General features: G+C 34.6%; 1 protein-coding gene across 1 annotated transcript in view; it reads left to right on the forward strand.

Moving 5' to 3' along the window:
* The window catches only part of LOC117903980, a 34772-nt gene extending 23113 nt beyond the window's left edge, over window positions 1-11659 (forward strand). Inside the window, exons 2-5 of the mRNA XM_034816511.1 lie at window positions 1020-1081; window positions 9795-9885; window positions 10454-10556; window positions 10652-11659. Of these exons, the coding sequence (XP_034672402.1) occupies window positions 1020-1081; window positions 9795-9885; window positions 10454-10556; window positions 10652-11341 (946 nt within the window). The 3' untranslated portion in view covers window positions 11342-11659. The remainder of the gene's footprint in view (window positions 1-1019; window positions 1082-9794; window positions 9886-10453; window positions 10557-10651) is intronic.
* Window positions 11660-26293: the final 14634 nt, after the last annotated feature.

Here is a 26293-nt window from a genome sequence, read left to right on the forward strand (position 1 = left end):
GCTTGAGCAGACTGCTCTCATTGTCAAACAATCTTCCATTCCTTCCTTTCCAAACAGTCCAAAAGATGCACAATGGAACCACTCTCCAAACCTTCTTGCATCTTTTACCCACAAAGGATCCATGCCACCCTAAGAGAGTCTTTTTAACTGTAGCAGCTTGCACCTAATGAATACCAAGCTTAGTGAAAAGCAATTGCTAGAGGACTCTTGCCTTGGAATAGTGAAGAAAAATGTGATCTATGGATTCTTCTTTGACTTTGCTAAGAGAACATCTATTGATCAAAGATCACCCTCTTCTAACTGCCATCCTTACTTATCTGCCAAGAAATATTGTCTCAATATGGCTATTGGCTTATAATGTACACTGATGCAGTTCATTCTCAGTTGATACAAATTGATGTGTTGAATATGGGTTGTTATGCTGATTATCACATTCATTCAGTGTATCAGGTACTGTTACTAAGACATTGGCTACTATCTAAGATGATGTTCAGGTGTTAATTGCACAGTTCTTATCTGATAAAAAATTTGGATGTTAATTGCTCTTTGGATTTTTTAAGATGTAGAAGCTTCAACTCTACACTACATGGGAAAATATGATTTTCTTTGTACTACTTATAAAATAAAAATAAAAAATGATTTGCTTTGTACTGTTTTACCAAGTTGTTTGAAATGTTGTATTTAGGGATAACCGATTAAAAGGGATGAAATCATCCCCACTTTGAAAAACCTTCACATTTTTTCAACCTAAAAAATACCCATTTTGGACAAAAAATGCCCTCATTTTTTACTTGCAAAAATAACTTTTTTTTTTTTTAAATACATATGTAAATAATGAAAATGTTGAAGGGTATTTATGTAAAAAATGGGTTACTTTTCAAGTTCAAAAATGGGAGAGGTTGGTTTTACAAATTTGGGATCTTTTCATTCCTTTTAATCAATTAATCCTTATATTTATGCATTGAAATGATATTTTTTCCCTTCTTTAAACTTTTTGATGAGCCGAATTAAACGTGCAGGTGTCCATACCAGTCATGCAAGAGTTGTTGTGCAAAAGCTCAAAATCCATGTCACATACACGGTATGCACACTTTTAGTGATTAGTTAGTAGTGGAGAACAATTCAGTTCATTGCATATTTATATTTGAGCATAATTGTGAAATTATAAAAATGTTTAAGAGGCCATTTTCTTGTATAGTGCTAAAAGTCATACAAAAGCTCAGCTAAGATATGAAAATCTCAATCCCACTAAAAAAAGGCTGGATGCATTCCTTGGCTATTATTTTCATTTTGAGGTGGAACCTCCACCTTTTGGACAAGTTACAGTTCCACTCTTTGGTTGGTTGAGATATGAGTGTCATGTTTTTCATGTTTTGACGGGGCAAAGTCGTGTTTGGGGTGGCAACTTTTCCAATTCTTAAGGAGTTCATATATATGATAAGCAGTTCATATATACTTGATATTTATTTTATTTGTATAGGCCATGTAATGATCGATGTTTAAGCATATGTATACATGCTGAGTAACTTATTTGAGAAAAGCCATGTTGAAAACAACTATATGATAAGTTATTTGAACAAAAAGTTATGACATCCCTTGTATATCTTCACTGCTTTCTAAGTGAATAAGGATGGTTAATATAAATGAAAATAACCTTTTAACCATTCGTATTACAACCAATGTTTTAAAAGGCTTTCAAGGCCTATGCCTCAAGGCTTGCCTCAAGTTGAGGCATCAGGAAACAACCTTGCAGCTTTAGCCTCCATACAGGGTATTTGAGGTTTAAGTCTCACCTTGCTGAGATGCATAACCTTGAGGCTGTTGAGGCTTAAGTCTCAGATATTTGTGGCTTTTTTATGTGGATTGTTGGGTTTTTGCTTTTAAAGGACAGATACTTCGCTCGTGGAGTTGCTGTTGCAACAGGATTTGCTGCTAGAGTTGTTGTGTCACCTTTTTCTGTTCTTTCTTTTTATAAAAAAACAATAGTGTACTAGAAATCGTTAAGGCAAGTACATGAGAAAGATGAGGAGTCCATAGATTTACATAAGTTTATTAAAAAATTGGAGATTGAACCTTCTCTAGTATACTAATAAAACCTCTATTGCTATACATCCATATGGAACCATATGAGAATATTCAATATAAAACCTCTCATCATTCTATAAGGATTAATACATCTCCTTCGAATAGAAATAGAAACAAATCATCTCTTCTCACTATCCAAACCCTTACAACGTATACACCGGATGCCAATCAAGCTGAACAACATTGAGAGGAATGCCCTTAAACGCCATGATGCAAGAAGCCTAGAAAGAGGAATAGAAATGAATTAAATCCCATAGTATCTTTGAAGTCCTCCACTTATACTTGAAGATCCTAGTATTTCTTCCCCTCTACACAAATCCATATCGGCATGAGACAAGCATTTTGCCATAGGATTTTGCCTCTGATGGAGCTCCCCAAACCCCAATATGAGATGGTCATCATATGATTCATGTCACTTATGCTTCTAGGAGGGCTCCAATCCATGTTGTGCCACCTTACTGCCACTGCTTTGATAAAATTTGAAACTGTACCACTGCAATTGGCAGATGAAGAAGGAGAATGGGTAAATTGACGTTGATAAAGAGGCTAATGGAGGAAATAAATAAGACAATGATTCCTTAATAGTTATATTGATGGTGATATTAAAGAGTGAAAGACTAATTTGATGGGGTCATGACTCATGAGAGAGTGGATTTCGGAAGAGAGGAGGAACTAAATTAAAAACTATTATCACAAACAAATCTTATGGTTTACTTGTTGCTCTGTTTTTATGTGTGCATGTGTGTTTTTATTTATTTTTTAAATTGAGGTTTGCGCCTCGTTTTGCCTCAAAGCTTTACATCTTGCCTTATTTGAGTAAAACACCTAAAGACTACCTTTAGCCTTTTAAAACTCTAAGTACAACCACCATGAAGGAGGATGGAGGATAAAGGAAAGCTCTTTACTTCATGATAATTCCAGCAATCTTGTTGCCAATTATCATGCCTACTGTTGGATGAGGCCAAATATTCCTGTATATCATGAACTAAATATCTTAATTGTTGTTATACCCCCTGTATACATGCGGCTTCTTAGCCTTTTCTAATATATTTGATTGTTTATCTATCAAAAAAAAAAAAAAATCTTAATTGTTGACTAGCAGTCAACTTGGACTTTTGAGCTGTTGGTTAACTTAAATATTTTGACTAACAATTGATGTGCTCGTATTGGTGATGATCATGATCCTTGTGCATGCTTTATTGTGTTCTCTATGTCTCATAATTAAATGCATTATTTTTCATCTAGTACATTTGACCACTGAAGTCATTAGACCACTTTGACCATTTCCTTTTGTGCCTTGAAATGGGCCTGAAGAGAGTACTGTTATCTAGGTATAATATGACGAGATCGAGCCACAAACAATACAAATTGCAAAAGGGGTTGTGTTGGTGTCCATTCTCCCTAGTAAGATCAAAACTTTACACTGCAAAGAGAGTATGTGTTGAATCCTTTACCTCTTTGATTTAAGAAAGACAAAGCTAAATTTGCCATTGTGTTAAATCTTTTCCTTTGAAATCAATCTCACTCTTTACCCCCCTAGAATGGATTCCGAGCTCTACCATTATGGAAGACAATTGGCAAAGTGCTATCTAGTGACAGTGACAGTAATTATGGCACTTATATTCCCAAAACTTCCTTTTTGTAGTTATCAATTTAAATCATTATGACACCTTAACTGTGCCGCCTTTTTCTTTTGTACATGTGAAAGGTCTTCTTGCCTTCCCTTTGTACTTAAGAAGTCAAAAAGGATTCTTTTTCCCTAGTTTGCATTGTATCAGCACTGAGAGTGTCACTATTCTGTAGCAGCTCCGTTTTCATCCTTTGATTCTTTGGGTACTATATGATTGTTAAAGGGCTGCATGCCTTGGCCCAAGGTGCAGACCTAATTGTGGTCTCTCATCTAGCCTTTCAATGAAGTGCCTTTAACTAGGAGCTACCTTACGTGAAGGCATGCATCTCGATTAAAACAAATATGTTCACCCTGTCTAGGTTTTTTTCCCATAACTCATACTAGATGATGTCATTTTGGCCCCTTTTTTTCCGGAAAAGAGAGAAAAATATAAAAATGACAGGCAACAGCAGTCTTTTGGCTTCTCCTAAAATCCTCAACTGAAACCACAAACACTCAATCTCCTTGCTTCAAAGCATTTGAGGGCTTTAGAAGAAGGAAGGTGACTTTCAACTTGAACATGTGACTGCACTGTTGGGTATTCGTTCATTAGTTTCTAGTGATTTATTTTAATTAATTTTGTTATTTTGAGTTTATTACTGTTTGGTGATTTTTGACTTTATTGTTGTTTGCTTGATTAATTTCCTGAAGATACAAGCATTATCTGTTTCCTCTGATTATGAGTTTCCTATGGCCCTAAGGGCCTAATTAGTGAAATGGAACTTTTGTTTGGCTTATTTATTATTATCCTTGGAAGTTCTAATCATATACTGAAGTTTTTTTTGTAGAGAAAGAAAAGATAGATGTGACCTTATGTTCAAATTTCTGAAGTGCCATGGGCTGAAATATTGAAAATATTACACTACGTTTTTTTGGGCAATTTTTTTTGGTATATTGATAATTTCCTTTTTCTGAATTATAGAAAAGCACCTAGTGAAAATAGGGCACAGCCAGTACATAGGATATGTAAAAGTACACCTATAGGCACAAAGAAAGAAAAATTTACTAAGGCCAAACATGATCAACCCAAATGATGAAATCTAGACATATAAATTTTATTTAACACTAAGATGGAAATTGAAGGTAAGTAAGGATTTGGGAGTCAGGGAGACATCTGGCCGATATGCTGGCCTAAACATATGTATATATATATATGGTCTAGAAATATGACTATTTGTGCATATATGAGATTGATGAAGATGAATCTCTAAGATATACATAAAGAAAGAGAATTAGTATTAATTGCAATTAAAGTAGAATTAATATTACTTGGAATTAAACTAGATTAGTATTTGTTGGAGTTAAATTTAGAGTAGCTAATTAGGTTATAGGAGAATTACAATTAGAGTCATAATAGTTTATTAGAATCCTAGTAAACTTTGGATTTCATAGAGAAACATATGAATAAGGTTAATTGATGGAAACCAAAATATGAATTGATTGATGATTAATAATATTAAGTTTTTTTTTTCCAAGAGTTGCAATCCTCAATGTTAAGACTCCATTGATTTTCCTTTAAGTGAGACTCCTAGAAGGTCTTAGTGAGATTCTAAGGTTTCTATCCCTTCTTCTTCATATCTTCTTTCTTTATATTTTTTATTTTATTTTTCTCTACCATAAACTTTATCCCTTATTCCTCTCTTTAAACCCTAAAAGTAAAAACCCTAGCCCGCCCATTTGATTGTAGACAACCATCCGAGGGTTTTTCTACATCAGTTTTGGTATCAAAGCAGAAATTCTTCGTTTGAAGGCATATGTAATGAGGAGTAGAGCAACATATGCAATCATGATTGAAGGTTACAACTTTTCTTATGCAACTGTCTGTGAACATATCAAGACTAAATGAAAAGGAGGATTAGCGACGTAATAGCATCTTTTGAATTCGTGTTGCTTGCCAAGGAAGACTATGTACTATGATTATTGATGGAGGTAGTAGTTCCAACTTAGCTTCAGAGGAACTTATTGAGAAGCTTAATCTAAAGACAAAAGAGCATCCATATCCCTATTAAATAGCATTGGTAAATGATATATCTATTTTGGTGAGTTCTCATTGCCTAATGACATTTAATTTTAGTAATAATTTTGAGTTATCAGTATGATGTGATGTCTCACCAAAGAAAGTTGCCCATATTATGCTTGGAAGCCATGGATTTTTTATGAAAACATCCAACATGATGGATATAAGAACGGTTACACACTTGTGCACAATGGGTGTAAGAAAATCCTTCGTCCAATGAAGGAAATTCCACCACGTAAGCAACTAGAGGAAAAATAGTATCCTTGAAACTAGAAGAGCCATCAAATACTTCCATTAAGAAGAGATTCGAAGTTACTAGTAAAAAGGAAGAAATCGTCAATTATGAATCTAGAATGCAAGAAATGATGGAACCAATCATATAACCTATAGGAGAGCTTAAAGAAGTCGTAAAAGCTTCAAAAGAACCGGTGCTTGCCTTTTCAAGGCAAAACATTATCATGATTGGTGGCAAATATGAACAATCTTATGATATAGTAAGAATTGCTGAAATTTCTTTTGAATATAAGGAATTCAAGAATCTTATTCTTCTACAAGACAGTTTGAAAGAAGAGTATGGAAAGCAACTCTCCACAAGCTTGTTGATGACACGTGATTATTTCGAGAATTATCAACTTGTTTTGCAATATAAGAAAGTTTTTCAAAGTTTGATATTTGTCTTGCATGAAATTAAACAAGTTCAAGTGATCTTGAGATCTTGTCTTACTATGGTAAAGAGTTGACAAAGAAAGATGGGTGGAAGGCATTGCTCGAGATTTCAATTAACGGTGGAAAATCACTAAAACTCCAGGTCGAGGTTTTTTTTTTCAAGTCAGGGGGAATTGATGAGGATGAATCTCTAAGATATACATCAAGAAATAGAATTAGTATTAGTTGCAATTAAAGTAGGATTAATATTACTTAAAATTAAATTAGGATTAATATTTGTGGGAGTTAAACTTGGAATAACTAATTAAGCTATAGGAGAATTAGAATTAGATTCATAATATGTTACTAGAATTCTAGTAGATTTTAGATTTCTTAGAGGAACTTATAAATAAGGATAATTGATGTAAACCAAAATATGAATTGATTGATGACTAATAATATTAAGTTTTGTTTTTTTTTTTTTTTTTCCTCCGAGTGTCGTAATTCCCAATGGTGAGACTCCATTGGTTTTTTTCTAGGTGAGAGTCCTAGAAGGCCTTAGTGGGACTCTAAGGTTCTATCTCTTCTTCTTTGTATCTTCTTTCTCTACATTTTTTATTTCATTTTTCTCTATCATAAATTTTATCCCTTGTTCCTCTCCTTAAACCCTAAAAGTAAAAACCCTAGCCTACTATTTGATTGTAGGCAACCATCCTAGGGTCGTCCTACATCAAAGATCTTGTTGATAGATTTCGAAAAGCCAAAAAGTGTTGAAATGTCCACAACATGTTGGAGAAGAACTGAATAAACACATGTATTCCAAATAGAAAAAAAAAAGGGTAAAAGAAAAAGAAAAGAATGAAGATGAGTTTGAAGTTGAAGAAGATGAAGAACATGAGGAGATTTATGGTAAGGGATTTGTGTGGGAGTGCTCCAATTGGTGGTGGCCAAGGAGGCAATCCCAAGGCAAGAAGGCATTACAGATTCGTATTTCGTTCTCAATTCCATGGAAGTTGTGCAAAACTGGAAAGATGGGAATGCTAGGGTTACTTAAAAGAAAATGTGGCTCACACAGAAAAAGTGTATTTTCTATGTTTTCATGTAATCTTGAGTCTATTTTCAAGTATGGTATGGTATGGTATGAAAGCAACAACTTACCATGAGGCTACGGTTACTTAAAAGAAATGTGACTCTGTAGTGAGAAATCGATGAAGGATTGTCCAGTGGAATAGAGAATAAATAGGTGTTCAATTAGATCATATTATGATTCTTTGAATTTGGGAGATGCATTCACCATTCCATCTAAGCTAATTTGGAATCTTAAGACACCTTCAAAAGTTGGTTTCTTTGTTTGGGAGGCAACATCGAGAAAATTCTTACCATGGATAATCTCATGAGAAGGGGATGGAAGCTGGTCAATAGGTGTTGTCTCTATAAACATGATTTTGAGTCCATAAATCCTATTCTCATCCATTATGAATAGATTTTTGAGCTATGAGTTTTGCTGCTCGGGCTGGATGTTTTGTTTTTCCCTTTTTCTCTAGGCACCGATAATATACGTTGTGTGCACATGTTTGTGCTCCTGTTTTCATGGTTTCCTTTTCCAATGCGCTTCTATTTTTTCCTATATCTATGTGCGCATGTTTGTGCTCCTGTTTTGATGGTTGCCTTTTCTAATGTGCTTCTACTTTTTCCTCTTTATATATATGTATGTATGTATGCATGCATGTGTATAAAAGATGTTCATTTGTCGCAAATGAATGGATTGACAAAAAGGAGAATTTTAATAAATTGTTTGGTGAATTGTTCAAATGTTTGTGGAGTCTATTGGTGCTCCCTCTGTTATTAAGACAAGAAAGAATGTTCAGTCGCTTGATAAATGGGTGGAGCACATTGATGAAGCAAATTCAGTGAGTAAGAATGGATAGTCACTAGAGTGGAGCACAAAATTAGTATTTATTTGTCAGTAATATCAGATTGGGAGGATGCTGGTATTAAAATGACCAAAATTATTTTTGACAAACAAAGCTGTTATAAACTGCTTTATGTTCTCTCTTATGTGGCTTTGTCTTTTTGTGCCTGTTGTATACGTCCTGTGTACTCTAGTGTACTATTTCTTTTGCTGAATATATACATCTTTTATTGCCTATCAAAAAAATGAAAAAAGGATTGAAGCAGTTATAAACTCTTAGGTTATTCTTTATATCCAAGTTTGAATGGAAAAATTCTGGGCTTAAGAAGTGTCTAGTTGCATTCAAAAAGTGGAGTTGAAGTTCCCACCTCTGGTCAATTTCCAACAGGTCTGCTAGTATGCATATGATCCAAAACAATTATTATTTGAAGTCACGATAGATTGTCTACAGTCACTATATCCTTTTTCTTTTGGGAATTGTTCTCCCATTGTTGTACTATTCTCTTCCTCAATGTTGGATGTTTAAGGATTCCATTGAAGAAAAGATAAGGGTTCTAACTTTGGCTAGTTCATTCTATAATAATTTTCCCGTTCATATTATTTATTTATTTTTAACTTTTGTATTGTTTATTCTCATTTATTTATCTGAGAATTCAGAGGTTATATGTTAACTGCAGCTGGAAGTTTGTGGTTATCATGACTTGCAATATGATATATATAAGAGATATAACTGGAGCCATTAAGACCTAAAACTCAATTGGTAGGCTCTCCTAATACAAAGTAAAAACTTGAGAAGCAGTGTATTTGAATCCATGAAGGGTTTCTCTTTCAATTTCATAATTCAGGAACTCAGTAAATATCCTATTAGCCAGTTAGCATTAGATAGGTCCAAACTCAGCATCTGGATAGGTATAAACTGTAAGTCCATATAGAGATTTTATTTTGTCTTTTGCCTATTATATTTCCTGTTAATTTGTTTTTTTTTTTTTTTTTATCAGAAAAAAGAAGTGTATTAATTAAGTATAAAGATTTTGTGAGAGGGATGAGGAATCCTTCCCACAAATATACAAACCTGATCTAAACCATTAAAAACCTCCAATATACAAGGAGATTTGTACAAAAAGATAGATTACAAAAGAATGTACAAGGGAAACCTCTCTTGAAAAAATAACTAGGCTCCTCTCAATGGTGGCCCGATCCTAGTGGTATACATACTGTTAGCCAATTAAGCTAAATGATGTTCAAAGGAATGCCTTTAAAATCATCATTACAAGAGGTCCACAGAGAAGTAAAGAAATGAAATAAATCTCATAAAGGAATGCCATTAAGCAACCTTGTTTATTATTTTTACTACTACTACTACTACTACAACTATTATTATTATTCTTGTTATTATTGTTACTATTATTATTATTATTATTATTATTGTTAGTATTTGTTTTAAGTGTTCTATATTATAATTGCAGTTTTGAAAGCAAATGCAACTTTTCCGGACAGGACGCCATCTTCAAGCTCCCCTTTGTTTGACCAGCAGTCAACTGAAGTATCTCCCTCAGGGTAAGTTGTAAGAGTATCTTATCCAGATGTACATCTAGAATTCAAATCTTCTGTCACATTTTTCTGAATACATTTTATGGCATAGAAATCAAAGGAACTGTTCTTCCCTAAAAATTTCATTCTCCACGTGTCTTAAGTCTTTTCCCCCCTTCTGAATGACTAATGCTTGGAGATTGGCCTAGTAGAGATTTGTCTATTTACACACATGACAATATATGAATATCGAGTTTCTAAATTCACAGGATTTAATGATTTAATGTTTTTTTAGGAGCAAAACTGGTTTCAAAATAAAATTCCAAGTTCTCACCTTCTTGTTTCTGTTGGATCCAATTACTTATTTATTTCACTTTGCAATAATTCCATGGGGACTTGTTTAATGCATTTGTTTCTAAATTTTCTTTGTCTGTTCCTTTTAATTTTCACCTCCATTGACTTGTTTGACTTGGGTTTCAGTTCTCAATATCACAGATTTTGCCAAATTTTATCCTTGGGTCTTGAAAGCAAGTTCTAAATTTTGTTCTGGTTTTGAACTTTGGTTGACCCTTTCATATGCTGGGCTCTGTTTCAGGACTTCACTTAGAGTTGCATCACTTAGGCAACTTTCAAATAATTTTGCCCAATTTAATAATGTGCAAATGCCACTTCGGTCGAGGAAGCCACTCACTAGAAAGGTGCATATAACTAGCCAATGTATTGTTGTTTCTGGTTGTTACATACTACATTATGATGTAAGAATGAATTGCACTAATCTAGGAAGCTATTTCAGGATGCTGCGACTATAAATGAATGGAGGTTTTCCAAATTGAAGGAGTATAAGAATAGAAACATTGAAGTGGAAAATGAAGCTTTTGATCGATACATGCAGAACATTAGTTTACTGGAGGAGGTATTTTCTGTAAAATCTACACCAGATGGCACCACTGACCATGGAATTTCTGTATCAGATGCTGCTAGCCCTAATCTAGAAGACAATTCAAGTGTCATGGTTTCATGGCTCAAGTTGAGACTAAAATCAAATCCAACTAGAAGTGATAACTCTAGAAAGAGGATACTAGAAATTGTTGATCGGGGACTAAAGAAGCTTAATTATGTCAATGGCCTAAATGATCAAAATGAACTTCCCGCAGGGTCAAAGAGGCCAAAAACTGGGCGGGCTGACAGGCTTTCAGCTTTAAGCGAGCTTATTGATAAGTTGAACAAAGCCCGAAATGAGGAGGATCTAAATTCTTGCATGGAAATGAAATCTCAGATCTTTAATACGAATACAGAGACCAGCCAAGCAGAGACTGAAGAAGTTGACACATCTACTGAGCAGACGGCTAAAGATGATTTGGCACCAATGCATGAATCAAATTATACTCTGCCAAAATTCTTAGGAACCACTGAAATTGATCAAGAATCCCTGAACAACATCGATGCGCATTTCTCAACCACTGTGCAGATTGAAGATTTATGATTTTAGTGCTTGTATCTTGCGAGCTGTAGTTAGGTCAAGTTTTGATTAGTTTATAGGGAAGATCAAAATTATCTGACCTGTAGTGTTATGCAGTGATATAATGGGCTTATATTTCTGTGTTGTATCATTCCCCAGTTGCCTATAAAAAGAATAGAGAAACAGAAAATTCATACTGGCAATTACGAATTATATTTTTGTGGATTTGACGTTGTCGATATTTTATTGCATTAATAGACAAGGAGGGGTGGTTCCCTGTTTGGCTTCAATGGATTTTATGCTCGAGATTTATGAAAACGGGGTGCTGTCATCTTTGAGGTAGGGGCTGTGATGGGATGACCTTAATGGCATCCATTTCAGTTTGAAATCAAATTGGTTTTCTCATATCCTTTTGGGCCAGAATCATGTCAGCTATTTTGAATTTTTGTCCCAAATAGCTGGCCTATACTCAACCTGCTTGTGGGTCCTTGGCATTTATCTAATACCAATTGAGCTGAATTTGCCGTTTGCTAAACAACCACCTCTTTCAGGGTGGAGTTGGATGAATCAGAGCTTATTTATTATAAAAGTTGGAAGCGACTTGTTTTGGTGGAAGCATAGAAATCGCTCCCCGAATCATAAATTGGAGGATTCAATTATTGTTGCAAATAAGTATTGGGATCAGTCTGAAGGCCAAGCACAGGTTCCATTAATTGGTCAATCTGTATGGCCGCTGCCCCCCAAAAAAGTTTCTATAGACTTGACTTTTCCAAATCTGACTTTCAAAGGCCAGCTGAAGCCTGAAGGCGATGACCCTAAAAATCCAAAATTACAATTAAAGAAGAAAAAAAATCTGCCTAGGGCAGTCTCTTTGGGCTAAGAAAGTGGGTCAATGACCCGAATGAGACTTCCAAGCAGGCCATTCACATGCCCACATAAAAGTATTCTATTATAATTTGGAGTTGATATCTTGTATTCTCAAGAATCTCAACCTTGAAGAAATCCCAAACTGGAATATGTGGTTTTCAAGTGATATCATGTCCTTAATGTCACTGAAAGCCTCCTCCATAAACTATGTCTTTTTCTGAGGGTCATAATATAGGGCTGGCTTGGATGACCATGGAAATGGAATCATTCTGTTTTATTTTCCATGGCATTTTCTATGCACGAAACCACCTTCTGAAATTGAAACTTTACCAAAAGGGAGGTCATCAGCATATCGGATAATAAGATGCTGAAATGATATCATTTCATTGAATCCTAAAAATGCCTCTCCACATGCAGCCAAGATAAGGCTCATGTGTGGACTGATATGAAAAACAAAATGAGGAAATTTTCAACAACCAACCAGCTCCCCATTCATTATTTGTCTTTGAATCAAAGTCATTTTAGTTGCAGATGGATTGCTGGTGCCTTCATAAAAGGAATCCTAAATGGTTTCTAAAGGCACATACCATTATGACAGAGAAGTTCCAACTTTCTCATATATATATAAATTTTTTTTTTCTTTAGGCTTTGAACCCACCAAAAGAAATGGAAAATCTTTCTGAATTTTTCCTCAAAGCTCCTTTTAACACATTAAGCTTTGTGGGTTTGTTAATGGGTGAGTGCTTTTCTTGCTTTATTCTCCTATATACTTCCCAACCCACAACACCTTTCTTGGTGGACAACTATCTTTCTAGGCCATTTTCCCTTGAAACAAGGCTGTCAATACTTCCAATTTCAATGGCTCTACTCATCTCAACATCACCTTTTCAAGTCCCTTTTGTATTTTTATCAACCCCATTATCATAGCCAGTGCTCTCAACCTTATTGATCTTAATCATGATTCTTTCTTATTGATCTTGATTCATTACAGACTCAATTATTAACCCACCCAAAAAAAACAAGAGAGACTAAACTATTGAAAAGAAACAAAATTGGGTGAGCATATTGGCAAAGAAGACTCTGATAATGTAAAGGACAACTCTCAATATTTTCCAGGAAAGAAGTGGCTGCCTAAGGAAGAAATACCCCATAAAAGTGGGTATTTTCACTTGGATTATTAGAGAAACCCCAAATTTCAAGTCAAGTATGATCATTTGGCAGGTAAAAGAATATGGGCTCTTTCCCTGATTCTGACTCCTATCCAACCATGCCACAATCAATACTAAAATTAATGACATGAACCCATCACACTCTAGCTAGGACTTCATTCTCACATGCTCTCCATCTGTATTCTTTCTCGATACTAATCAAGTAGATTAATTTAAGGAAAGCCACACGAAGACAGGAAGATGAACTATAATTATGTTGGTCCAATGAATTAAATAAAAAGCTGTAAGAAATATCACATGCATGGCAATGGTGATTTCCATGCCCATTATTTATAAATTAAAATTAAAGTATAATTTTTTCACAGATAACTATTAGGAAAGTTGGGGAGGAAGCATCATCCTATGTGTGCTGTTTGGTGGGTTCTCTTTGTGAAAAGTCTTTCCATGTGTATGTGCAGCCAAGAATCATGGTCTCTCTATAATTGTGTACTATTACTGTTGGGGCAATGAGGCGATGCCCTTTGCCCATTTGTTGATGGGTTTTGAACTTTGCATCTAAAGCTTTTTTACATGCTTTGTCAAGTACCTCAGGGCCACATGCCCCTTCACTATTCTAAACCTTCTTGTGTTTGGTTGATTCACTCGGTTTCTTCACTTGCACTACTTTCCCAAAAAACCCCATTTCATTGTTTCATCATCTCTGCTAAGTTTTTTTAAATGTCCATCTCTTGTATGCTGTGAGTTTATTAGTCTTTGACCATGATGTAGCCCCAAATCATCATACATATGAAGGTTGCTTGGCCAATTTTATTACTCGGAATGACTTGTTATATTGGTTTCAGTCTGTTTGGCAGGCTCTCTGGTTGAATGGTATTTTGCTTAGACCAACCTCCTAATCTAGTCTTAGTCATCTAATATTTGGACGGCGTGCAATGACCTAAAGAATGACATATTAGGAATAGTTAGGAGGGCAGATTGTTGATGATCAACACTCCGGGTCCCCACAAGACATTAAAATCCCTGAATACCTGCAATTTGTCCTTCCCAAAACATGACCAAATATATATTCCAATGTAAGTGGCTTATCCCTAAGTTCAAGAAATGTCATTTGATTAATATTTAAACTTAACAAACAAGGCGAAAGAAGATGTGATCATGGGATGGGGTCAAGGGAGGCAGGTGGAACTATATGTATACGTTCCAAATTACGTGTTGCGTCGTGCTTTGTAAGGCATTTGGGACAATAATCCAAACAAGAAACTCCAAACCCCACTTAAGGGTTCCACAAAGGTGCCAGTATCGCGCATCGATCAACCTCATTAGATTAGCATTTAGTATAATAATAAGAATAATAATCACCATCATGAATGTGGCATATGAATTCCAAGCTTTGTTACTTATCTCCATACTCAACTTTTTCTCCAAATGGGCTCTCCTTGATGAGTTACTTTTATTGAGAGCAACAGTCTAGGATGGAGATTTGATTTCAACTTTTGCTTAATATTCAAACTTTGAACCTCCACAAGGAACAAGGCCTGCCTGCCTTTCTTTCTTTCTCCAAAGATAAATTAAAAACATTATACAAAGACAGTGATTTAAGCACCAACTTTTCTTAGTCATTTACTCCCACAAATATATATATATATACATATATATATATATATATATATTAGGGTCAATAATGAATAGAAATTAGTGGGTTTTCATTGAGACATACACAAAGGGAATCATATGCAAGTGGGAGGAGGAAGGGGTTTGAGCAAAGTACAAAGGAGTTGTGGGAGTGGGAGAGGGTGAGATTGCACATAGATACTAGTGTATCCTCCTTGGAACAACATGCAATAAGTGATTGTTTGTCGGCATTTACTATATGTAATAATACTCAATATCAATCTCCTACCATTCCTCCCTTTTTTTACTTGGAATTTTTTTCCTAGTCCCATCATCTTGACTTGGATAAAAAGAAGCTTTGAATCATTCCTCTTCCTATAATCAACATCTTCATCTACTACTTACAACATGTAAATCAGGTTTAATTATTAACCCTTTGTTGTTTTTCTACTATTCATAATTGAATTTAAAAAAAAAAAAAAAAGGAAAAAAAAAAGAAAGAAAGAGTGCTTGGTTTTATCAAGAAAGGTTGTTGGCCATTATAAAGACTTTGATTATGACTAGGTACAACCCTTTTCTTCAATTACCTCTTCTGAGGGTTATCACATAAAATCCTACGTTATTATTAATCCTATTCAACTATTTTGAAAGATATTTCAGAGTTCATCATTTTATAATTTGTCCAATCAATTTCTTCCAAACTGTAAAAAATCACACATGAAATTAATTTAACCGTAATAATGAAATTTGACTTATAATTATCTCCCATCATATTCAAAACTTGAAGGAAAATCAAGAAAATTTTCTTTCTCAATTTTCCCACATACCATGCCAAAAAGAGAAAACACAGTGGGCCAACTGAAATATAATGGCTGAAATGGGAGTCCCCCATATGTGTACACCATGTATATCCAAGAGATCTGACCCCCACCTAATCAACTTGAAAGAATCAAAAGATTTTTTTATTTTTTTTCCAATGCTCACCTTCCTCTCGCCAAGTCTCTTTCTTCCTTTTACTTTAATTTTTAAAATTATAAAAATAAAATAAAAAATATATTCTGAGAACCCACCTTCCAATTTTGGTTGATGACATGATGAAGGATGGAAACAAGGCCAAATCCTCCATAATAATATCAAAAAAAGAGAGAGAGAGGGAGAGAAAAAAAAAATTTACATTGCAAGAATGTAATTTACCAAGACAGAAGTGGATCCATGTGTACTAGATTTTGTACTGATACTTGGTGTGTGCAATCCTATGTGTCCCAGGTCACATGTACAGCACATGACATGCCTGTTCTCGAGTGTAACCTAATCCATAATTATTCTATAAGATATGAGACATATATGCATGTACATTTGGCAAGCATTGTGGCCATCATGCTAAGAAGACAATTAAGGCTCGATTTTAATATACATATATATATCATATATGGGGTTGTGGATCAAACTTTATATATTCTACCTCTACATCATATAATTTCCTCCACATAGGGTCTCATCAGTGGACCTAGACTCATTCATTTTGATTCTTTTGAATACCAGAGATTTTAATTAGAAGTTGATTATGAAAAATGATACATGGAAGCACATGAGTTTGACAAGACAAGTCTTAATTTTGTGGACCCAGTGCTTGAGGTCCAAACCCTAGCACTGATTGGCAATGGGCCGGGTCCTTGGTTTATTAGGTGGGTGGTGTGTTTTCTCACTTTGGGTATAGTAAGGTTTGCTTATCGATGATGATGAATTTTACTTTGAAAGGGTCAAAAAAGTTTTGTAACTTGGTTAATGATAATGATTATGGTTGCAGAAACAAACTTAAGGAAAATTTTAAAGGGGATAAGAGAGAGAGAGAGAGATTGAAAATTCAAGGGCGGAGAAAGGAAGGGAAGCATGTGATGGGAAGTTGGAAAAGATTCAAAAGAATTGGATTGGAAAACCAAAGAAAGATGAAACATGAGAACCCATTTAATAAATACCCATGAAGTAGGAAGATTGGAAAAGATTCTAATAAAGCTAAGCCTGCCATCTGCATCCTTCCCATCGTTGTTTTTTTTTTTTTTTCTTTTTTTGGTGTCTGGATATTTTTTACTAAGGTAGGTGGGAGGAGAGAGAAGTGATTTGAAATGGGGATATGTGCCAAAGAAGACTGGAGAGGCATGAATGATAGCAAAGAAAGAGAGATGAAGACTCTTCTCAAAGAGAGGGAAACAAGGCAACGTGGAGGCGAAGGAAAGGGAAAAAAAATACTGACACCATATGCTTTGAGAGTGAAGAGAGGAGGAGGAGGAGGAGGAAGGGGGTTGGGGGTTGTACTAAGCAAAGACTTTGTTAATAATGTTGGTTGAGGGAGGCCATATGTGTTTGAATGAATTGACCCAACCATCTCCCATTCCCCACCCCCTACTCTCCCTCTCATCACCTCTATCTCATCTCATCTCATCTCCTTTGGCTATCTTCCAAGATAGTCCCCAACCCCCAATAAAACAGACTTTAAGAAACTCTAAAGTCTTTCCTCTCTTTTAATATTTGAACTTTCTCCATTCTATGAGGCCCATGATGGCAAAATTGATATATTCATTTTCATTTCGTATCGGTTTTTTTTTTTTTTTTCAAGAAAAGGTAAAATTGAATGAGTATTTCACTTACAGTAATTAAAAGTTTTTTTATTCCATCTGTTTGCATGGAGAGGAGTAATTGGGTGTGGATCCACTAGGAAATTCCCACTACGGTGGAATATGGTCTCCCACTTTCTCTTCCAGCATCTTCCGTGCTTGGTGATACCTTATAGCTTTGAGGATTCTAACATAGTAATTTTCTTCCAATATAGGTTTGCCCATGAGAAAATCTGAAAGGAAAGTCTAATGAATCCACTGTTCCAAACAGTAGTGCTGTTGAATTATTTGATGCTAAACAAGAAAGATGGGACACAGATATGTCCTTGCCACTGCTACTCCATGCGCCATACTGCTCACCAAATCAATGTTTAAAGGCTATTAAAGGTGGCAACTGCTCTACATCTTTGACTCCCCTGCCTTTTCAAACACAAGATTCATCAATCTTTCCATCCAGGTTTTTGCTTTGATTCTTGACAAAATATATGGGGAACAGTATTTTATACAATGAAAAGTCTAGGGTTTTTGAAACTTATGGGAAGAGTGAAGAGACAGCCACGTTAACAGCTGACCCAATTAATGAAACTCAGGGTTCTTTAATATGCACCAAGCTGAGCGAGCTCAGAATGTTCCCAAGCGATTCACTGAGTTTAGATGTTTCCTTGGGAGATGGGTTTCACCCATTTCTTGGATTCAATTCCATTTGGTGACCAAAAAACAAACCAGAAATTATAAATAAAAAATAAATAAAAAATGAGTGGGCATGATGAGTCAAATTTGGGTGGATCAGCATTGAAAAAGAAATGGCAGATGATAACCATAATGTCGTTGAAACTCCTTTTCCCAAACTACATAGAAGTTGTGTTGGGCAATACTTTTCTTTTTTATTTATTATTTATTTGTATGATAATTGATGAAATTTCCTGTATATTAAAAGGAGTTTTCAAATTCAAAGTGCAACCCCACATTGCACAAGCTGTGTGCAATCTACCTGTTTTAATGTCATGATTTTCATCACACCTATGCCGAGAAAAAAAAAAAAGGAAAAGTTTTTTTTTTCCCCCAGAAAATGACCTGAACCAAACGCCTTACTCTTACCTCCATGAAAGTGACGGGGCAATTTGAATACAAACCCTACAAATGAAGCCAAAACCCATGAAAAAAGGGCCTATTCCACAACACAGAGAAAAGATATAGAAAAGAAAAAGACCCAAGAAGAATCAAATAAACGAAACAAAAACAAAAAAATGAAGATGTGGGGGTGAAGGATAGAGCTTTTTCTTGAGGGATTTTCACTTTATAGCCACCATGTCCCCAGAAAGAAGAAAAGAAAAAAGATGCCAATATTTGATTTCTTATAGCAGGAGGATGGTGGGAGTGTTGTTTGTTTGCAAGCTTTGTTGGATTCTAACAAGAAAAAAGGCTGTGAGAATCAGTGATGATAGAGAGAGGTAGAGAGGTTCTCTCTCTTTTGTAATTGTATGTGCTTGTGTGCATGTCTGACGCGTGAATGTTATTAATGCGTCTCGTTTTCCCAGAAAATAATATCACAAAAATATTCACGCATTTTCACACATCCCTTCTTGTTGTTGTTGTTGTGGCTATTATTATTGGGGAGGTTGCTGTGTTGTCGAAGTTATAGGGCATTCTCGGAATCAAATCATCCATTTCCCCCCACAGCTTCAATCACATTCTCACCAACTTGGTGTGGGGTGGGAGGCAAAGCCAGAATCATGCCATTTCACTTTGTTATCTCCACAGTCCTCTATGTCTCTACTCTACCCACTTTGGATTTTCCAAATTTAAAAATTAAAAAAAAATAAAATGAAGAAGTTTCCTTGGAGCTTTCATGGTTGAATTCATCACAAGGGTTGGGTGGAGAAGGGTTAAAACACAGGTTTTATGTGGCTAATGAGAAGGGTTGATTTTTTGGTACCACTTTACCATATGTATGTAGGAATAAAAGTCATGTACGTGGAGGAGGAGATGGATATGTAGTGGAGCAAATGAAGGTAAGATTGAGAATGATCACAAATGTGGGAACCAATAATTTTACACAAAGTTGACCAATTTGGTGGTTTGAAATTTTCTGAGTGTGCATGTTTTGAATTTTCTCCATGGATGTTTACAATTATAAAATGGTGATCTACCACCCCCAACCCAAAAAAACGACCACAAATTGGTGAGGTCAGGGGTGGTCAGGCTTGCTTATTGGAATAATTTGAATACCAAATTTTCAAAGCATTTAGTGGGGTTTTGCTTTAGGTAGCTACCACTTTTATGGTAATTCTCCTATTAAAACGCCATCATAACCATTGACAAGAGCACCTCCGACCTCAATAGAATTAGGGCCTCCGTTTCCAAAATTACCCTTCTTTGATTGACCAAAAACCATAGTTCTAGAGGGGGCAGTATCGTCATTTTAAAATACAGAATATCTTCTTTGCCGAAAGAGGAGGTGCTAAAATCAATGACTCCTCCCACCCTCCCCCTGCATTTGAAAAAAGGGAAGGGAAAAACCAAGGGAGAAGAGGAAGAAGCCATAGGCCATTTGAAATAATTATATTCCTTTGGCACCGTTGAAAGAGAAGAGAAGCTTCTCTTGTTTGCATCCAAAGTCAATTATATAGTGCCAATAAGCAGTGATTCCAAGCAAATGCCAACCCCATCACTATGCCTTGATTCCCCCATTTTAATCCTTTTGGCCTCACCTCATGGTCCCCATGATCATGAAATTTTCATATAGACAATCTCTGTGTCCACCTTCCTCGTTGAATTGGCCAATTTTTTTGGCTTATAAGTGTGGACATGCCTCTCTTGGGTCGTGGCTCGTGGCTCATGGCTCCACGCATCCACAAACCTTATCATATGGGCTGCCTTCGCATCATCCTCTTGGTTCCTCATCATCTCTTCCATTATATAAGCTCAAATCGCTTTCTTTATACGTACTTCCCTAAACGTATATTCTTGTTTGCTCATTGAGAGCCATTCAAAATTAGATAACAAAAAAATTTTGCGTTACCTTTGGATATGTATACTTTGTTTATGTTGGACCTACAATTCAATCAAAGTTTATTCATGACGAAGCTATCAAATATATAAAAATGGTATTTAAAATAGATGATCTATGTTGATCTTTGTTTCATGTTAATCTTAATTTAATGCGACATCGACCGACCTTATTTATTCATAATATGAATTATGATTATAATTTGATACGTGCAAGCGTTAAAATTGTTGAAACTAGCACATTTATATTATTTTTTATTTAAACGATGTTTCTTTATATTCATATTATTTTATTTTAAAATAGTAAAAGAACTCCTTTAAATGTTTTATTTTTTTAATTTTTTGTTAAAAGCAATTTGCTTTTAAACTTTACATTATTTGTTTTTCTAATTTTTTTATTATAAATTTTCGATTGAATGATTAATAGAAATAAAATATTATAAAAATAAATATCTTAATACTTAACACTATTAAGTACTATTTAATTTTAAATTCTATTTAGAATTAAGTGATAAAAATAAATCTCACATAAGATATAAATAATAAATTTTTTTTATCAATTTAAGGGTTCGGATTATTTATGCTTTTCAATTTTATTTTATTTTCTAAATTTTGGTGCCATTTTTAAAATTCTTAAAAATACCAAAATGCATCAAGTTATGCAACAACACTAAAAGGCTTCCATAATTACATTTCCCTGTTAAGATGACAAAGTCTTTCAACATGATGGCATAATTTTTATTCATAAAATACACAAAGTATAAATTAAACTATACAAAGGGGTAATTAAAATCAATCATGACAAGTTGGAATGAATTAAAGATGTGGGAATTATTGTGTGGTAAGTTTTCACAAGTTTGAAAATGAAAATCACATTGATCTAGGTCTTATTCTAATAGCCCAAGGGTCAACCAAGTTAATATGCAATCTACTTTTATGTTTTTCCAATAACTAGATGAGCTTTTAGTCCTTGTTTGGATGGAATCTAGAGCATATGTAAGACCAACACAAATCCATCTACTTTCTACTTTTTCATTCATGAGACCAATTCTTGAGAATAGTGACATTAAAAATCAAATCCCAATTCCCAAAAATAGACCAACCCATCGTCCAAGTAGTCACAATTACAGATCTAATACTATGGCATGATGGGGAAAATGGAGAAGACAAAAGGAGCCCACTGCTTGATGTTAATGCAAAGATAAATGAACAAAATATTTTTTTATTTTTTGTGGTGGAAGGAAAGGGGGATTGTTGGTCAAAGTGGGTGAAAAACAGAAGGCTAAAACAACAAGGGATGCCCCATTTGAGGGAAATGGGAAGTGCCCATATCAGTAGGCTTATACGTATATGGAATCATGATAAATGGAAAGAGAGGTGAGTGGTGACACATACTCAAATCTTGTATACAGTTATGCTGATGTGATTGGTGTAGCACTCTCAATTTATGACTATCATACCTCTGCTATACTCCCTTTGATTAGGGGACCACTCTTTCTTGTATTTATTGTCTTTTTTTTTTCTTCTTAACCCCTCCACCTTTCAATTTTGCTTTCTTGTGTTTCCTCTTTTTCAGCTTCTGTGAAAACCTCTTTTGAGAGCTAGTATAGAAATGATTTGGGTAGATGGTTCAAAGTTTGAAGGGAAACTAAACTTAATTTAGACAAAGGAGGATGATGAAGGAAAGAATTAGGAGTTAGACAATAGACAGATACCAAATTTCACAAAAGGGGGAAAATGATATAAAAGCAAAACCAAAAAATGGGCCCTGAAGATGGCTCCAAAGGGGTGTGCCCACAAGGAATAAGGGTGGGGGTTGGGGTTGCAGTGAGCTTTGATTCTTTGCAGCAAAATACAAGACCCACCACCACCCACACTCTCATGTTGCTTCTCCAATACCTCTTTCTTTCTTTTTCTTTTTCTTTTTTTTTTTCTAACTTCGTGGCACTGCCATTATCATCATCGTCATCAGAAGAAGAGATGCCAAAGTACTTGCAATGCCTCATAAATTATAACACCACTGCCCACCTTCCTTCAGCCTTCAACTGACATTTTTCATAAATAAGAATCTCCACCTACCTTCCTCTCTTTCCTTTGTTTTTCACACTTTTACCGTTTCCCCAATGCTTCTCAAAGACCCTATATGTATGTACACGCATGGATGATCATTCAAGAGTTCTCCTAAAAATTAAAATAAATTTTTGCACTAACTTGCCAATTTATTAGTACAAAGCACATTTGTTTTTTTTTCTCAATTATTGCATATTCAAATTGCTTATACAACTAATTTTAGGTTGAATGAGTTTAAAGTTTCAATAATCTTATTATACTATACTCAGTGATCGATATAATATACATGTACCGATCATACCTTAATGATCAAATCTTTAATTATTTTTAATTAAATATATTAATTTTGAATTTTACAAATTTGGGTCTTCATTTTATGTTTATTTTCAAACATGTGTATCAAAACACATTTTTTTCTCTAAAGATAATTAAATAAAATAATAATAATAAATCATTTGTTTATATTAGTTTCATTAGAAAAGAGGTTTGAACTCTTTAAGTAATAGAAACTCTTATCGCTATTACATAAAGCTTTCCCACAATAGAACTGTGTGAAGTGAAAGCTTAACAACAAGTCCATTGAGAATAAAAAATCAAAATTATTTTTATTAATGTGTTTTAATCACAATTGGAATGACTTTTGTATTAATTTCAAACAAAATAGTAAAAATATATATTTTAAAATGATCAAGTAGGGAAGAAGGGTATTAAGTGTTATAAGCACTATAATAAAGGCTATTATACTGCTCACGTGAATATTAGTAATCTCAATTCGATGTGTGTTGAATTTAATCATGTTTGCTAGTACTCCCTATGTCATTCCTTTTGTTTTTCTCACCCTAAAATAAAAGTAATGATAATATAAAAGACAAAAAAAGGCCAATGAATGGAATGATGTGATTATTCAGCTAATACAAATGAATTGATAAAGATGAAAGTTTGAAGGATTCTTAATATTGTTTTAGGTGATTGTTGATTATGTTGTCATATGTTAAAAAGTGTAGATCATCACTAGTTGCCCTATTACTTTGTTTGTTAACCCTGATCACCTTCATGAAAGATAAGATAAGATAGCATATTATATATTATATTTCACATTATATTACTTAGTAGCATCTTTCACCAAATCCATGCTCTTGGTGCCTCTTGTTAGACTACTTTTTGCAAGGAATGCTAATTTTTCCAAAATACTAATCAGCATAAATTTTAAATAAAAATTAAAAAATAGGAAAAGGGTTTTTTTGGGAAATGGATATTAAAAAAGGGGTAAGAGGGGAAAAAAAGAGATGATGGATGGTTGGAGCAATTGTGGGAGGTGATTGGGGAAGGTTGGGAGTGGTTTTGGTGTGAGGAAAGGAATGCATAGTGGGTGGAATGTAGGGGAGCGGTGGAGGTGAGAAATGAGGATGGTGCCATGTTTGAAGAAGAAAACAAAGGGCGAGAGGCAAAATTGAGTGTAAAGAAAAGAAAAGAAAGACAAGAAAAGAAAGAAAAGGAAAGGGAAGGAAAACCCAAGAAAATGAAAAGGGGGTTTTGGGAGTGTGTGGGTCAAGGAAATGGATGGGGAATGGTTGGATTGGGATTAAAGTAATGTCTCAAGTAAAGTGGGTGTATTTTCAACCCCAACCAAATGCACACTTCTAGGAAATGATGACTCACATTACATCTCAATAAATAGTCTTACCATATATTGTTTCAAATTAAAGAAAAATTAATTTACTTTGATTAATCGATTTTGGAGAATTGAGAACTTAGGTGAGTTAGTGGGTCTTCTTTTTTGGGTTGGGGTGTTTTCATAACCCAAATTTTGAGATACTAGGTTGCTTGCTCCAAAACTATAATTATTATTATTGAAATCGTGAAAATTTTAATTTAAAAACACATTTTAATCAATTTAGAGGTTAAAGTATTGATTATTATAATTATGAATTTTAAAAAACTTCTATCGAGAGATATCGAAATTCAAAATTTTGAAAAAAAATACAAATAAATATCATCAAGTACACTGAATCTAGAACTCGACAAACTCATTTAAATGCATGGTAATAAACAATTATAAAAAATTAAAAATTTCAAAGGCTTCCCCTAAGTTCCCATTGCCCCAAGCATAAGTTCCTTACATAGTTTCAAGGAGACAAAACCAAAAGAAGAATCAAAATACATCTAAAATAACAGTTCAATCTTCTAAAACTTGAGCTGTAAATTAAATTAAAGCATTCTCACTAGCTTAAACCATTTGATTCTCATTTGGTATCGGTTAAATCAATGTTCATATGTTCTATACTCATGAACATAATATTGAAATATCATTAAAATATATAGGAGGAAAAGTAAAAGATAATGAGGGTCCAGGTCTTTGTTGATGGATTAGCAAACCAAGTAAAAGATACAAAGGTGGTTCCCTTTTAACTATCTACATACAAAGCCACTATACAAATAAAAAAAGGAAGAAAAGAAAAGAAGGGAGAGAAATGAAAGGGAGAAGAAAACAATGGAGCAGTGAGTTGGGTGGGGAGAGGGGAGATTGCCGTGAGGGAGTAGAAATGCTAATAGAGAGAGAGAGAGAGAGATTTGATAAAGAAGAAGAAGCCGACCCTTTGGCTTTGGTGGGTCCTGAGCAAAGACAAATTGCGTGATGCCATTCCAAGAACTCTCTTTCACATTTCCTTCTCTCTTTCTTTGTCACCCCCATTAATTAAAGTTCAAAATCCTTCTTGGTCTTGGGGAGGATTACCATTACCAAACTTAACTTTTTCTTGTGACATCCACTCCTTTTTTATTTTTTTCCTTTTTTTTTTCTCTATTTTTCATTATATTTCTTTAATCCTTGTGAATTGAATTTTGGTGATGGCGTCAGTCTCAATGTCATCAACCAACCTAATAATGTGTATTGAGAGGTGGGCTGTATCCATGCCCAGTTGATCTCATCAATACAATAATCTTGGTTATGGGATTTGACTTATTAATTTTAGCCATCGAAGTAACCCCAAATGCTTTCATATTAAGTTTCATTGTTTCATACATTATTTCTCTGCTTGTGCATTAATTAGTATATAAATAGTCTTATGTAATTGCATGATCAAGACTAATTATTATCCACCCATAGAGAATATCCATAGGTTTAATTTATCATGTATTTGAATTCCAACCCATGATTTGGATTTAAGAAAAAAGGGAAGGGCTAATGAGGGGACGAAAGAAGTGAAGACTCCCAACCACAAAACAGAGGAGAGGGAGTATGAGGTTGGAATGAAGGTGAAATGGGGTAACTCAAAAGGAGAAGAAAAGAAGAAAAAAGACAGAGAAGGGAGATGTAACTAAAACGGTTCAAATTTTGAAAATGTCTTGAATCTTGAAATAGGGGTCCTCAAATAAAGGGTGCTACAAATGTCAATTGACATGGTCATGAGGTGAGGGAAGGCGTTTTGATCAAACTACTTACAAAAGGAGGTGGGGGGCTGGGGGGCTGGGGGGCTTGTGGGTTGTGAGAAGGAAAAGAGAAATCAACCAACAACCATGCAATTAGGTCGGAGGTGTTCTGATGATCCCTTCTCTCTGTCTATTCTTTATTTTCTAAGATAAGGAATTCTCTACCCAACCAAACATTGCTCTTCACACTTTGAATCTTCAATCCCAAG

Source organism: Vitis riparia, chromosome 2 (assembly GCF_004353265.1).
Source record: "Vitis riparia cultivar Riparia Gloire de Montpellier isolate 1030 chromosome 2, EGFV_Vit.rip_1.0, whole genome shotgun sequence".
NCBI lineage: Eukaryota > Viridiplantae > Streptophyta > Magnoliopsida > Vitales > Vitaceae > Vitis > Vitis riparia.